The 13456-nt window shown below is 39.1% G+C and overlaps 1 protein-coding gene across 1 annotated transcript; it reads left to right on the top strand.

The window, feature by feature from the left end:
- Positions 1-11793: 11793 nt before the first annotated feature.
- On the top strand, positions 11794-13311 carry eevs (2-epi-5-epi-valiolone synthase; the record flags this gene model as incomplete). The annotated part of the gene is given in 8 exon segments (XM_035524105.1): positions 11794-12113; positions 12115-12139; positions 12249-12298; positions 12300-12447; positions 12671-12714; positions 12716-12747; positions 12750-12905; positions 13226-13311. Coding segments are annotated over 8 exon segments (861 nt in total), but the record flags the coding sequence as incomplete, so codon positions are not given.
- Positions 13312-13456: the final 145 nt, after the last annotated feature.

The following is a 13456-nucleotide window of genomic DNA, read 5'->3' as shown; positions in this document are numbered from 1 at the left end:
TCAGAGGGCGTGCTGTTTTCCCTCAGCCAATTTTCTAGATAATTCAGCTTATCACCGTGGCAACTAAAAGTTGCCAATGAAATCAGGCAGCAGTCAACCTCATTCGTGCTAATTGCACCCCCGCCCCCCGCCCTTTTATGCATATTTACCCACTGTCACTTCATGGGAGTCAGGCAGAGGCCCATTGAGAGATCCATGGAATGGGGGAGGGGCAGGATTGTTTGCTTGTAAATTAAAATGAGCAAACAAGCTTCATAGAAATGATAGAGAATGCAAGTAAGTGTGTGTGTGTGTGTGTGTGTGTGTGTCTGTCTGTGTGTGTGTGTGTGTGTGTGTGTGTGTGTGTGTGTGTGTTTGTGTGTGTGGCAGATTTATTATGGGAATCTCAGGCGTTCGGGGAAGCTCTTCAAGTGGCATGCGTGTGTTTCCTCACAATCTTTTCTCCTCTTTCCTCACAAGAGCAACACTGAAGAGTAGATACTGCCACTGTTGTGCTCATACTGCTAATTTGAATCCCTAATTGAATATAAGAATTAAAGAAACTGTTTGGTTGATTCATCCCTTTAGACATTATCCAATTAAGCAGAATAGGAAAGAAATCCAAGTTTCACAAGGAAATTAGTGATCCATTCTCAACTGTAATCCTCTGTGGAAAACAATACAATGTTTTTGGCCTTGTAAAAACAAATTAAGTTTGGCCACAAACAACAAGCCTTCTTTTTCTAGAAATGAAAACTTGTTGCATTTTGGTAAAATTCAGCATTTTTGAATGTTAGCTAGGCCATCTACATAAACTGTGTGCATTAGCGGTGTTTTCTGGGGGGGAAGAGGGCTGTTGAACTGCTGTTTGCAGTTCAAACACAACACAACACAGCATTAGTTCACGGTCATTTTTCATGGTCGTTTTTAAATTCTATTAACAAATCAGAAGTACAGTGATATCTACAATGTCTTCAAGAAGATATTTGAATCAGTAAAAGCAGCTAGTCTAGCAGCAGCAATGCTTAAAGGGCAAAAATGCAATATTGACATCAGGTTTTTAAAATCACAAGTTGAGGACATTTGCACAAAAAAGTACAAGACAAGAGCAACGTTAATTTTAACAATCGTAAGCAATGGCGAGTCCTACACTGTATGTATCAGGTAATGTATATATTTAAAATGCTTTTATTGTTTGCAAATTATAAACCAACTTGTGGAATTTTGTCAGTGTTGGCTACATGCATGACTGGCTATGCACCATAGCCCATTATCCCAAAAACAAATATGCACTGCTCTGAAAATACACAATCTGGAGTTTAAGTTACTATTTTCTAAGACCCAATAACATACTGCTTAATTTAACAGATAAGGTATACATTATTTCACATTTGTTTCGAAGTAGTTGCCTAGTGCTCTTTCTTTCAGCCCAAACAAATCATGTCAGATGACATACAGTGAATGTCATACTTCCCATTAATGGATTAATTCAAAATATAATCACATTTGTAAATTGAGTCAGCTTGGAGTAAAACTTGTGATTTCTGTCTTATATTTCTCTCATTCTTGTTGTTACTAAGGTAGTAAATAGCTATGGCTTGTCCACTCCTCCGGTGTGACTGACAGCAGATAACACTGTGGTAGCATGATGGCGTTAGCCAGCACTAGATAGGGTCACTTCACCGGCTGTGTCTCAAATATTTGCTGCCTTGACAACCCAGTTGCAAATGAATCACAGAGTGCAAATACTCGAATGTTGAATGTAGGTCAGGTAGAATCTAACATTAACTCTGTTGATAGTTTGGTTTCTTCCATGGCTAACGAATCAGGCAGCCAGTTGGTTTCATATCCGGCAACCTATGGTGCTGAAATGCTACTGGGAAATGTGCAGTGGGTGGGATCACAGGCCAAAACCCAAACTTTGGCTATGTTCAAAATAACATACTACATACTGTACACTCCATACTGCACTCATTATATAATGTATACTGTTCCCTGTAATAGTATGTAGTATAATATTCAGTATGCACTTACTTCAGGGTCAGATGAATGTATGAAGTATCTGGCACCTTTTTCTGCCATCTTTGGATGAAATGCACCATGACGATAGCTCTGGTCATATAGTATATCAGGTATCTTTCTGGAAAAATGAATTTTGAATAGAAAGTACAAAGGAGAACATACTGGATGAGGCACAGAGAAGCTTGTATTTCAATTTAGCATGTTTCCTTAATCTCGGATGACATATCATGGTTATTTTATGATTTAGTACTGTAAATTTATTAATGATGCTTGGCTGTCTATTTTCCAAGCCTCGATAACACATTGTATATTGTTCCTTTAAGCCTATTTTTACAACAAACAGTGAGCATGGCAAGTCGCAACTACTCTGGTGCTTCTATTTTACACCACTTGACTCACCGTGGTAGTCCGGCTATATAGGGACACTATGAGAAATAATCCCGCAATGACAACAGGAATGGGGATGAGTTTGATGGTATCGCAGTCCTGTTGGAAAGATAATGAAATATCAGTTAAAAACTCAGTAATGAGGACTGTGTTGTGTGTGTGTGTGTTTTTTTTCCCCCCGCATGGTTTAATCTACTTTGTTCATGTTTTGTCATAGATCTAACTAGTGAGGAAGCTGTTGGAATCACCTATAGTGGATTTCTGTGGTTTCTGAACTTGTCGCCCATTTCACTCATTTCAATGTCTCTTATTCTTATTTGTAACAATGCAAAAATTACAAAGAATGTCATTTAGTATATGCAAGTGCCTGACCTATGACTTCAATGTTGCATTCACACAGAGAAAAGGGGGCGGGGGTTGTTTCCAATTTAGTTTTCAAATGCTTTTCCAATTTAGACATGCTAGTGTGGACTATGCCTGTGTTTTCAAATCTAGAATGATGCCAGGAAATGCAACCCATCACCCTGCTTGAAAAGTGAGAATGTTGAAGTAAGGATAAAATTCCAAAAAAAATCAACCAGTACAGTACAACACTGCGGTTGCACTCTGTGCCAAAGGTTTGGGTGAGCTTTACCACTCTTGCTTTAGAGACCAGCTGTTTCTGAGAATGTGGTACTGTTGGGTAGAAAAAAGAGACAGCACAAAATGGCTGACTGCTTATCCAGTTATGAATAAGTCAGAGCAAGGTTTGGGTTTCAAGAAGTGACACCACTAAAAAATGGCAGATTGGTTTAATTTCCATTCACATACAACTGTACCATTTCTTTTCTAATGTACTCTCTTTATAAGAGCAATTTTATTAAACGTGAAAGACATTAAAATCGACTCAGGGCTTGAATGTGTGATTCATTTTGGGCCCAATTACTTCATTTCCCCCCATAACTCAGCGCGTGGCCCTGAACTCCAGTGTGACTTGAAAACACTTTCATTAGCTTTTGGGACCCCGCGGATGAGGTGATGTAAAATTAATTACTCTGGATGTTCGGTTATGCACCGTCTTCAGGAACAAAGGCAATGTGCCATTTGTTTGCCTTGACCATCACAGATGCTCAACGCCGCATGCAATAGCGGGAAGGGGGGCTTGCGCTCTGCCGCCCGATTAATCATCATGAGGGAGGCTCCAAGTTACATACAACTTTAGTAGTTAACCTCATCACCCAGTGATCTCACTGCCAAATTGCTGGGGTTGGGAGCGGGATGATAAATATGCCACAGCTGTGTGCGGGCAGCGGATAGTCCTGTGGAGATGGACTCGCGCTCTCTGAGCCTCGTTTGTTTTAAACGAGGAGCCCGTGCTGGATTGCCGACGGGTGATATCCGGTGTAATAGAGTCTAATAGACGGCCAGGGGAGGACATACAGTCTAACATTCCAAATCCATCTTATCAGCACTCAGAAAATCCAACACGTACCAGTCGTCGCTGATAGAAGCCACAAGTCTTCATAAGGATGCCCTTCAATAGCCACAATAAATCCCCACTGATGTTTCACTTAAAGAGAAGTCAGTCTTTCCTTTGTAAGGAAGAGGGGTGGGAGCAAGTGAGATGCATCTTAAGCTCTTTTCAACATCTGTACAGCAATTTATTTCTCCTTTTAAAGACAGGAAAACAAGCTCACTATCAAATCCTGTGATCTGAAAATTCCACACATTTTGAAGGTCAGAATGGTTTAGCCACTGCATATTTATTTACTTCTGAGGCCATAGAGAACCTGCTTTCAGTTTTTCTTTTCCTTGCGCAAGTGCTAACACCTGACCTGAAAGGCATCTTGCATCCGACTCTTGTAGTGTTAGGTCAGGTATTTTTTAACCCATAACCCCCCAACTGTACAGCATTGCAAAGGTATTGCCTATTTAAATTTCTAGTTAGAGGCATATAAACTTCATCTTAGTGGTGCAACCAGGTCACATACTTTCATCCTCCAGAGACTGAGAGAAGGGAGGGGAGAGGGGAGAAAAAACAAAAGGGTTCAGTTGGCCAGCTGGACAGAGCTGCTGTCACTGTGCATTGTAATTGGACTTTCATAGCTGTGTTTTCTTCCCTAGCTTGGCTACAACAAGCCCCATCTGATTACACATTATGACAATATTATAACAGATGTCCAGGCCAATAAAGCAAATTCCTGAAGGACTGCATGTAATGTGAGTAATTGATCACTTTTGTCCTCTCTCTCCCTCTCCTACTACCTCTCAGTTGCTCTCCATGTAATAGCATGTTCCTGTTCTACAGATTGCCCCACAGTTGGGACCGCTGTCCATATGGTACACAAGTTTATTGGCTACTTGACTACGAGGTTGATGGAGTGCTGTTGTTGTGCTGTACGCGACCTGTTGGAGGAATTGCAATGCAGTGTCACAAACCACTTTTTCTCTTAGCTTTCCTTCTTTTTTTAACTACATGGCCCAAAAGGAATCCATCTTTTCACCATTAATGGTCGAGCCTCTGGCAGCGGACCAGTGAGATTCGCCAGGAAGTCCCTTTACGCGAGTTTACAGACTTATAACACTCTGACAGAGTCTCTATATTTATTGTGATGCAAAAATGGCCCTACATGGGCCAATAAGAAGGACGGACTTTGTAGCTGCACGAATAATAAAAGGGTCAATGAATTTAGGGTAGTGGTCATATATGAGCCTGTAAAACAGAATTAGACAGATTGATGAGTAAAGAATAGAGGAGAATAAACTGGGGTATAAATTTTAGGGTTGAGGTTGTGTGGGTGTTCACATGTGTGCATTTGTACTGTGTATGTGCACAGTAGGATATTTTATGGATTTTGTGTGTGTGTGTGTGTGTGTGTGTGTGTGTGGGTGTGTGTGGGTGTGTGTGAATGCTTGGGTGCTAATTATGGTATAGGCTTTCCCTTGCTGAGTTCATTCTAAGTTCAGTAAGTTATAAAGAGACTTTCAGGTGAAGGCTGTTTACAAAACCAGCCACTGGACACACCTAACAAGACTCCCCACAGAGTTACCTTCTCAGAGATCTCAGAGATCTCATCCCTCAAACACTTCCCCTCTGCTTTTCCTTTCCCTCCCATTGATACTTGTCAAAATACTTTTTTTCCCCCCCTCAAAATCTTCTCGCCAGTGTTTAAAAACAGCATTAAATTCAGAAGGAGCGTATTTCGACAGAAATTCATCACTCACCTATTAAACTGGCCATGGAGGTGGTGTTGATCATCTTCCCATAGCCCTGCTTCAGTATGACATGCCCGGCTGCTTGAGGCGATAATTTAAGGGGGGGAAGAGACAAATGCACTTTCAGAGTTGCATCACTGTACAGACACCTGTACTGATCAGACCTCAGCGACACTCGCTGGTGGAGGAAGAACACCACTCCCTCAGTAAGGGAGAGAAAGAAGCACAAAGGCTCAAAACACCTTTAAAGTCTGTGAGGCATCAATTTTCACTTTTGGAACACATCTTTCTCGGGGTTATGCCATCCAAAATGTCTTGGTTTCGTAGTTCCACTCATAAAGGCTGTGATCCATTTCATAAAATGTTTGATTTGTAAAGCGGTTGCAAGATGAAGGTTATAAAAACATATGTCTTAAAGGTTTTGCTATAAATTTTTGTAAATGTTGCTTCACCCTTTTCTATGTCACTTTAAGGGTAGTGATCATCTGCCTGTTACATTTCAAAAAGTCATTGAAGATATAAGATGTAGCAATAAGAATTTGTTACCCAATAAGTTACCCAAGCAATGGTTTATATGTTAAGTCATTGTACCGTGACTTGCATATTCTGTGGAACTCACTGTCTATTCAGCAACACTTGCACTGAACTGTAAAGACTCCTGTGAGTGCAGTGTATGGTTGTGTAGTGGAGAATACCTGGCAACACATGACTGTTCCTCTGGGGGTTAACGTTAAAGGTTTTGGCCTATTCCTCAAAACTATTGTCCTCACTAGCTGAATTCTTGTTGATTCCCGCATCGCTGCAGGCAATGTGAACCACACCCCGCTTAGAGAAAATGCCATCAGTCTTGTGAACATCCTCTGGCTTTCTGATGTCTATAGTTAATGATAAACATGAAATCCCTGAAGCAGAGAAAATGCAACAAAGGTAATGAGAACTGCATAAGTAATATTTTTAAACATGCATACGGATGCTTTTACACAGTACAAAATTTAATAACTCTGGGGAATATATATATATATATATATATATATATATATATATATATATATATATATATATATATATATATACTTATATACTGTCTTACTGTATTATTATATAAATTATATACCGCCTTAATGTAATTAATAAGAGTACAAAGTGTGAACCTTTTTTCTTATTGTTCATTTATTTTCAAGAAATATATGCATTGGTACATAATATATATATTTCATAATATATTTTCTATAACTTCTATCATTTATCAGTTATTTTTATAGTTTCTCAAGAGCTCAAAGGAGCTTGCTTATCCAAAAATTAGCCTGGATTCCATTGTTAACAAACAGTGGTGATTAAAAAAGCTATTAGAATAGAAAAGTTAGTTGAGCTCAGTCTGAGTATCTAGGAGGTATAATAAGTTCAATATTTCCCATATTGTTAACAACTGAAGTAATAAACCAGTACTAATTCTAAAACCACAGAATATGTCTTTAGGTCCTTGTTTAACTAATGAGGACACCAGAGAAACAAAAGCATCTTCCTTTGCATGCTGATAGGACAGCGCCATCTGCTGGAAGGTCTTAAAAGTGATTAAAAATTTCTTTAATCCACCTCCATGCCACTGTTTCTTACTGTGAATCAACACAGACCGTTCAGAGTGAGTTCCTGGGTCACTCTCTTGGCTTTGCTGTAGTCAGTGCCTACGATGGCAACTTTAGCTCTAGCCTCCCTGACGGCATGGGCGAAGGTTCACCAAATGCCCTGCCCAGTTACATGCTCCACCTTTCCACCCAAATGCACCCTTGCTCTCCCTGGAAAACACCACCATAGGTCACCGTGTCCTGTGAATTAAACCTTTTTGGCTTTTAAGTGTTAAGTTATAGAGCAAACCTTGCCATAGCGGTATTGCTGATTTTTACAGTAAAAAAGGACTCAAATATAAATGGGCTACATATATAAGGGATAGATAGCACACTGTTTAGGGATAGTGATTAAAATAACATGCACAATACACTTGAACTGTACTGAACATATCAGAAGTAAAACATCTGAAACACTGGATGGGGAATTTAAAAACTACTGTGGGGGGGACCTTATCTGCCTACCTATGCATTGGGCTCAAGGGAGTAAGGAATTCTTCAGATAATCATGTCCCTCAGTGGAATAATGACCTTTACAAAGGTTTATCCAAAGCTCCAGAGGGCAAAATTCCCCCTTCCAGTTAGGTGAATTAACCTCATGCAGATTACCAGTGATGTGGTTGGTTGGTTGTTCATTCATGGGCATTATTCACAAAAACATAAGGAAAAACATATTAGAATCTTTAGATTTTAATATTTAAACAAAATAGTTTATTAAAAATAATAATATAGTTTTACAATGATTTTGTTATATGCTTAACATGCAGTCTACCACTCATTTACTTTCAAAAGACAAAGTGACTTTAGGGACAGCAGTCATTTTGAAATCTTTCATTTATAAAGTCAGTTCCCACACTGGTTTTGTCAACAGGCCACTCTATGTGTTAAGCAATATCTACTTAAACAATATCTTCTTCATTGCCAAGATCAATGTTGAAACCAAGCATGGAGTCAAGATCCTTTGAAAACCTTTAAGGACATTATAGTTATTTTTTGCCATGCTAGTACCTGTCTTGGGAAGCCTAATGATGGTTTTCCTATCCTGGAATATTTCCTTGCAGTCATGGTTTTTCTAGCTGTAGTAAGAAATTGCGTTCACACTCTGAACTGACCTTATAACACATCACATATGTATGACATAAATCAAATGCGGACTAGATAGGCATAAGCTATACACTCATATATGGCCCCAGAGACTTCTTTAGTGCAGATGTATAATACATTATGCTAGTAACTTGGACAGGACTGACCTGTATATCTCAGCTAGAGGTTCACTCTCCTGGCTGCTGTTTCTTTCTAAGTGTACGTCAATGTCCAGGGCTTTCTGCACTTTACTGCACCGCTCTGCTGGAATGCTGGCATTGCTGTCTGATGTTGCCTTGGCCATCACCAGGAATTCAACAATATAATCCAGGGGAGTATCAGAAACTGATTCTGGCAGGAGTTGTTGAGAGGTTAGTCAGCAAACTATGTCTATATTTCTAATGAATGATTAAAAAAATGAGTGTTAAGTTTAGATTTCACATTCTAAATTTAACACTATAAAAATGATTCAAAGATTGGCTTTGAGGCATTGGATAAAACTGTGAGAAATTATTATTAAATTATTGTATAAAGTTTACTTATATTGGAAATGTTTGTTTCCTCTCGAATCCCTTTTGTTAATGCCACCATGAGTATGGGCTTAGCTGCTTTAAAATTCACTATAAAATACAGATTGACCAAGAACTATGGCCTGCAAGTGGTGATTAACACTACCTCTGACTATATAAAAATAACACTGTCAATTTCCTTTTGCTCAGTTTTCAGAATTAAATCATTTCAGCTAGAGGAACTATACACATTCTTTTAAAACTATATACATTCTGTAAAACATGTTGGTTCCTAGGTTACATCATTTTATCAAATCATACATTCTTCATTTTAGAAATGCTGTATGTTAGTAGTTATGTTTCACTAACTTATGCCTGGTGACAGCAGTTATTACTAAACTGTAAGATTCTCAAAGGGTAAACAAAAATTGTAGAATCTTGTTATCTAAATAATTATAGGCAGCTAAATATGAACATGTATGGATTTGTTTAGATGTTCATCTTTAGGAAGGCAATGCAAAAATAGTGACAAAATAGTGGCATTTTAAACAGTTTATGTTCCCTGTTTATCAAATACCTTGACCCATATCTTTTCAGCCCAGTGATATGAACTTCTACTGATAATGTATCCTAGTAAATCTTAATAAATAAAAGCTGGAACTGTACAAAATTTAGTTGCTGAATTGATACCCCTATCTGTAGTTGGTTAAGAATAAGCCCCTGCCCAGTATATGAACTCCAGGTAGATGTAGATTTGGATCCTTAAACAAGCCCCCTGTTGGTGGTATATTAAAATGTTTCAGACTATGAATAATTAAATAAATAATGTTATACTTCAGTTATTTTTGTTTATATTGGCTTAATAATTAAATTGGTTGCATTATCATTAATATTTTTCAATGTGACTAGGTAATGTGGTGAAATCTAGAAGTTCTCATAATGGTTTTTAACTTTCAACTCTGGGAGGGAACACTGTTCACACCATTCACCCTAACACATTTATATGAGTTGTGTGAGTAGGACCTATCCCGCCCAAAACTATGCCTATGTTTGACACATTGCACAGAACAATTAGGCTTTCCTTAATGTGTGCGTATAGTGGTGTTGTAATGCGCCTGCTGGGTCTTAACCACAAACTGTGCACTAAATAAAGCACAAATAATTAAAGCTTCTCAGAGTGGTACACTAGACATAAATATTTATGTCGCTATATCTATGCCTACATAGCAGTTCCGTCTGAGAGCTGTTGGATCGGACTTTGGCAAAGTGGGTTAAGTGCATCTTTGTGTTGCAGAAAGTGTCTTGTAGTCTGCTGTACGTCTGAGTACCTCAAAGTTATGCAAATCATAATGTTGCAACATTACAAATTTACAAAACTGAGCTCAGTTCCACAACAATTAATAAAAAAAGCTCTATTAAGCTACTGCAGCATATGTCTACATCTGCGTAATGAATACAGACACACTGGACATTAGCTGACTGAAGTCATTAGATTGAGATGTATTGGAGCGCACTAAGAAATTTGCCATGCATTGGTTGCTTAAGAAACAATGCAAAAAAAAAAAAATGTAGCATAGGTACACTATATGGACACACGTATTAAGACACACCTCTTAATCATTGAATTCAGGTGTTTCATTCAGTGCTATTGCCACAGATGTATAAAATCAAGGACCTAGACATGCACTGTGCCTTTACAAACATTTATGAAATAATGGCTCATTGTAAGAGCTCACTGAATTTGAGTATGGTACGGTAATAGGATGCCACCATTGCATCAAGTCAGCTTGGAAAATTTCTTCCCTCCTAGATACTACAATCAACTGTGAGTGGTATTATTGAAAATTGGAACCACAGCAGCTCAGCCAGGAGCAGAGCATATAAAGTTACAGAGCAGGGACACCGAGTCCTGAAGCGCATAATGCGTTAAAGTCGCCAATGCCTTGCTGACTCAGTAACTTAAGAGTTACAAATCTCCTCGCACATTAACATCAGCACAAAAACTGCACTGGGGGCTTAATGGCCAAGAAGCTGCATGCAAGCCAAGCACCAAGCACAATGCCAAGTGTTGGATGGAGTGCTGTAAAGCATACTGCCACTGGACTCTGGAGCAGTGGAAACCATCTGTGGAATGACGACACATGCTTCTCTGTCTGGCAGTCTGATGGACGAGGCTGGGTTTGGTGAACGCCAGGAGAATGTTACCTGCCAGAGTGCACTGTGCCAACTGTAAAGTTTGATTCTATGGGGTTGTTTTTCAGGGGTTAGCTTAGGGGTTCACTTACTTCCAGTGAAGGGAAGTCTTAAAGCTTTGGCGTACCAAGACATTTTGGGCAATTGTTTCAAGCTATTTGGGAACAGTTTGGGGAAGGCCTTTTTCTGTTCTGACATGACTGTGACCCTGTGCACAAAGCAAGGTCCATAAAGGCATGGTTAGTGAGTTTTGTGTGACAACTCATCTGGCCCAGACAGAGCCCTGACTTGAACCCCACTGAACACCTTTGGGATTAACTAGAATGGATATTGCAAGCCAGTCTCTCTTGTCCAACATCAGTGTCTGACATCACAAATGCTCTTCTGGATGAATGGGAAAAATTCCCCACAGACACATTTCAAAATCTTGTAGAAAGTTTTACCAGAAGTGTGGAAGCTGTTGTAGCTGCAAAGGGGGGGACCAACTCCATATTAATGAATATGTATTTAGAATGTGATGTCATAAAAACTTATGTAGGTTTTGTGTAGGTGTCCATACGTTTGTCCATGTAGTGTATATCACATTAGACAAGAATTCTCCAGTATACTGAGTACAAGAACAAACTGTTAAACCACAATGATATTTTCCCTCAAGTCCTACTTTTGCTTTTGTTCAGCAATGGTGCCAATAATTCCAGAGGGGGAATTATTGTTTGTAAGCATGTATACATTCACCTGTCATTGTCAGAAATCTCTACTTTGTACCTACCCCAACTAGCTGCTTTTAGTTATGATTGTTTTATAAATCCATGGACATGGTGCTACAGATCCTGGAGGAGGTCCACAAGTTTAATGTGGACAGATGTACTGAACCCATCATTCCCATTGGGGGAGGAGTATGTTTGGACATTGTCATTATGGCTGCCTCACTCTGTAGAAAACGCACCCCATGCATTTGGGTTCCCATCACCCTTCTGTCCTACATCAATGCCAGTACAGGAGCAAAGACGTGAATTTTGTGCTTGAATTTCACAAACTGCAAGAATAAGTTGTGTACTTACATTGCACCTGTCGCAGCATTCCTGGATAGAAGCTCCTTTTGCACTGTACCTCACCGACATATCCAGTGGGCTTCCAGAAATGCTCAAGGTGTAGTGCAAATGTTCACTTTCTCATTCACATTATTAAACGATTTAATTAATTTATTTTTTATGTTCAGCCTAGTGTTCAGATGCTCCTTGCATAGTTCTTCCTCTAGATGGCACTCATAAAGCACAGGGTCCTCTTTGAGCTTTTAGAGACCTAGGGAACTACATGGCAACTGTTCTGATCCAGCATCAGTGTTGACACACACTGCTATTGAAACCATGCTATAAGATCTGGCCCCAAACCTGTGGGAGGATGATCTTGATAGATTAGTTGATTGTGGACATTTGATCAGTCCAGAGCTAGAAATGGTAACATGCACTTTCTGCATTCACATATGACTGAAGAAGATATTGGGGGGAAAAAGCAAGTTTCTTTAATCAATTAACTTTTTTTGTTGGTATTTGAGAGTCGTCAAAATAATGTGACATCACTCAAATTGTTTATTAGCAAACACTATAAATGCAGCATGATTGTCCAGGCACATATTTACAGTTCACGGCCTGTATTTATTTCTTTCTTTTATCTTCCTAGAAAGTTCTGCATTGCCAGCTCCATAGTGAGGCTGTGAATGTCAACATACATGGTGTATGTGGCCTGTGAAAGGAGCCTTCTACAGAGTTAGAAGAGCTCTGTATCATCCAGTGCATGCTGGTCTTCAAGCTGCATATGTGGCATCAGGACTGGCCCCTGAAAGCTCTGTACAATAGGCTGAAGCACTCCAGAGGACTGGTGAGGATGCCTTTACCCACTGGCCTTGGAAGAGCAGGTGCATACTTAATCCCAAATTTTAACATTATCTATTGCATAATTGTCAGTCCTGGGCTCCAAATACTAATCAGCAAGTTTTCAGTATGGTGTAGTTGTATTAATCAGTTTGGAAACATTTTTACCATGAGGCAGTTCTCTCTGTCTGTACTTTTTTTGATGGAGTGTGTGGGAAGTCTCTGAAGTTAGCAATAACCACAAATATCACTTTCAACAGCTTTAATATAATGGTTTCAGTTTAACATAAAATAGTCCATACTGAAGTTGTTCTGTCAATGTCTTATAATAGATAACTATCCCTACTCTCCAACTCCTTTTCATAAATCTTTAATGACACCAGTAATGTCATGCTACACAAAGTGTATGAGAAGTAGTGTGATGAGCTCAGCACTGGATCAGAGCAGTAACCATTCACACTCTCAGCTCTTTTCTCCATTAATATTGTGCCTTCTAGGTTAGCTCATCCTCATTTACAGAGATTGTGGCTGTATTTTTAATTTTTTTTTTAGGTTTTTCATCTAATAATCTTCATTTCTTCATAAATATAACTCC

This window comes from Electrophorus electricus, chromosome 7 (assembly GCF_041902795.1).
Source record: "Electrophorus electricus isolate QZ-2024a chromosome 7, ASM4190279v1, whole genome shotgun sequence".
Classification (NCBI taxonomy): domain Eukaryota; kingdom Metazoa; phylum Chordata; class Actinopteri; order Gymnotiformes; family Gymnotidae; genus Electrophorus; species Electrophorus electricus.
The sequence above is the reverse complement of the archived record's forward strand: the minus strand, read 5'-3'. Positions and strand labels throughout refer to the sequence as shown.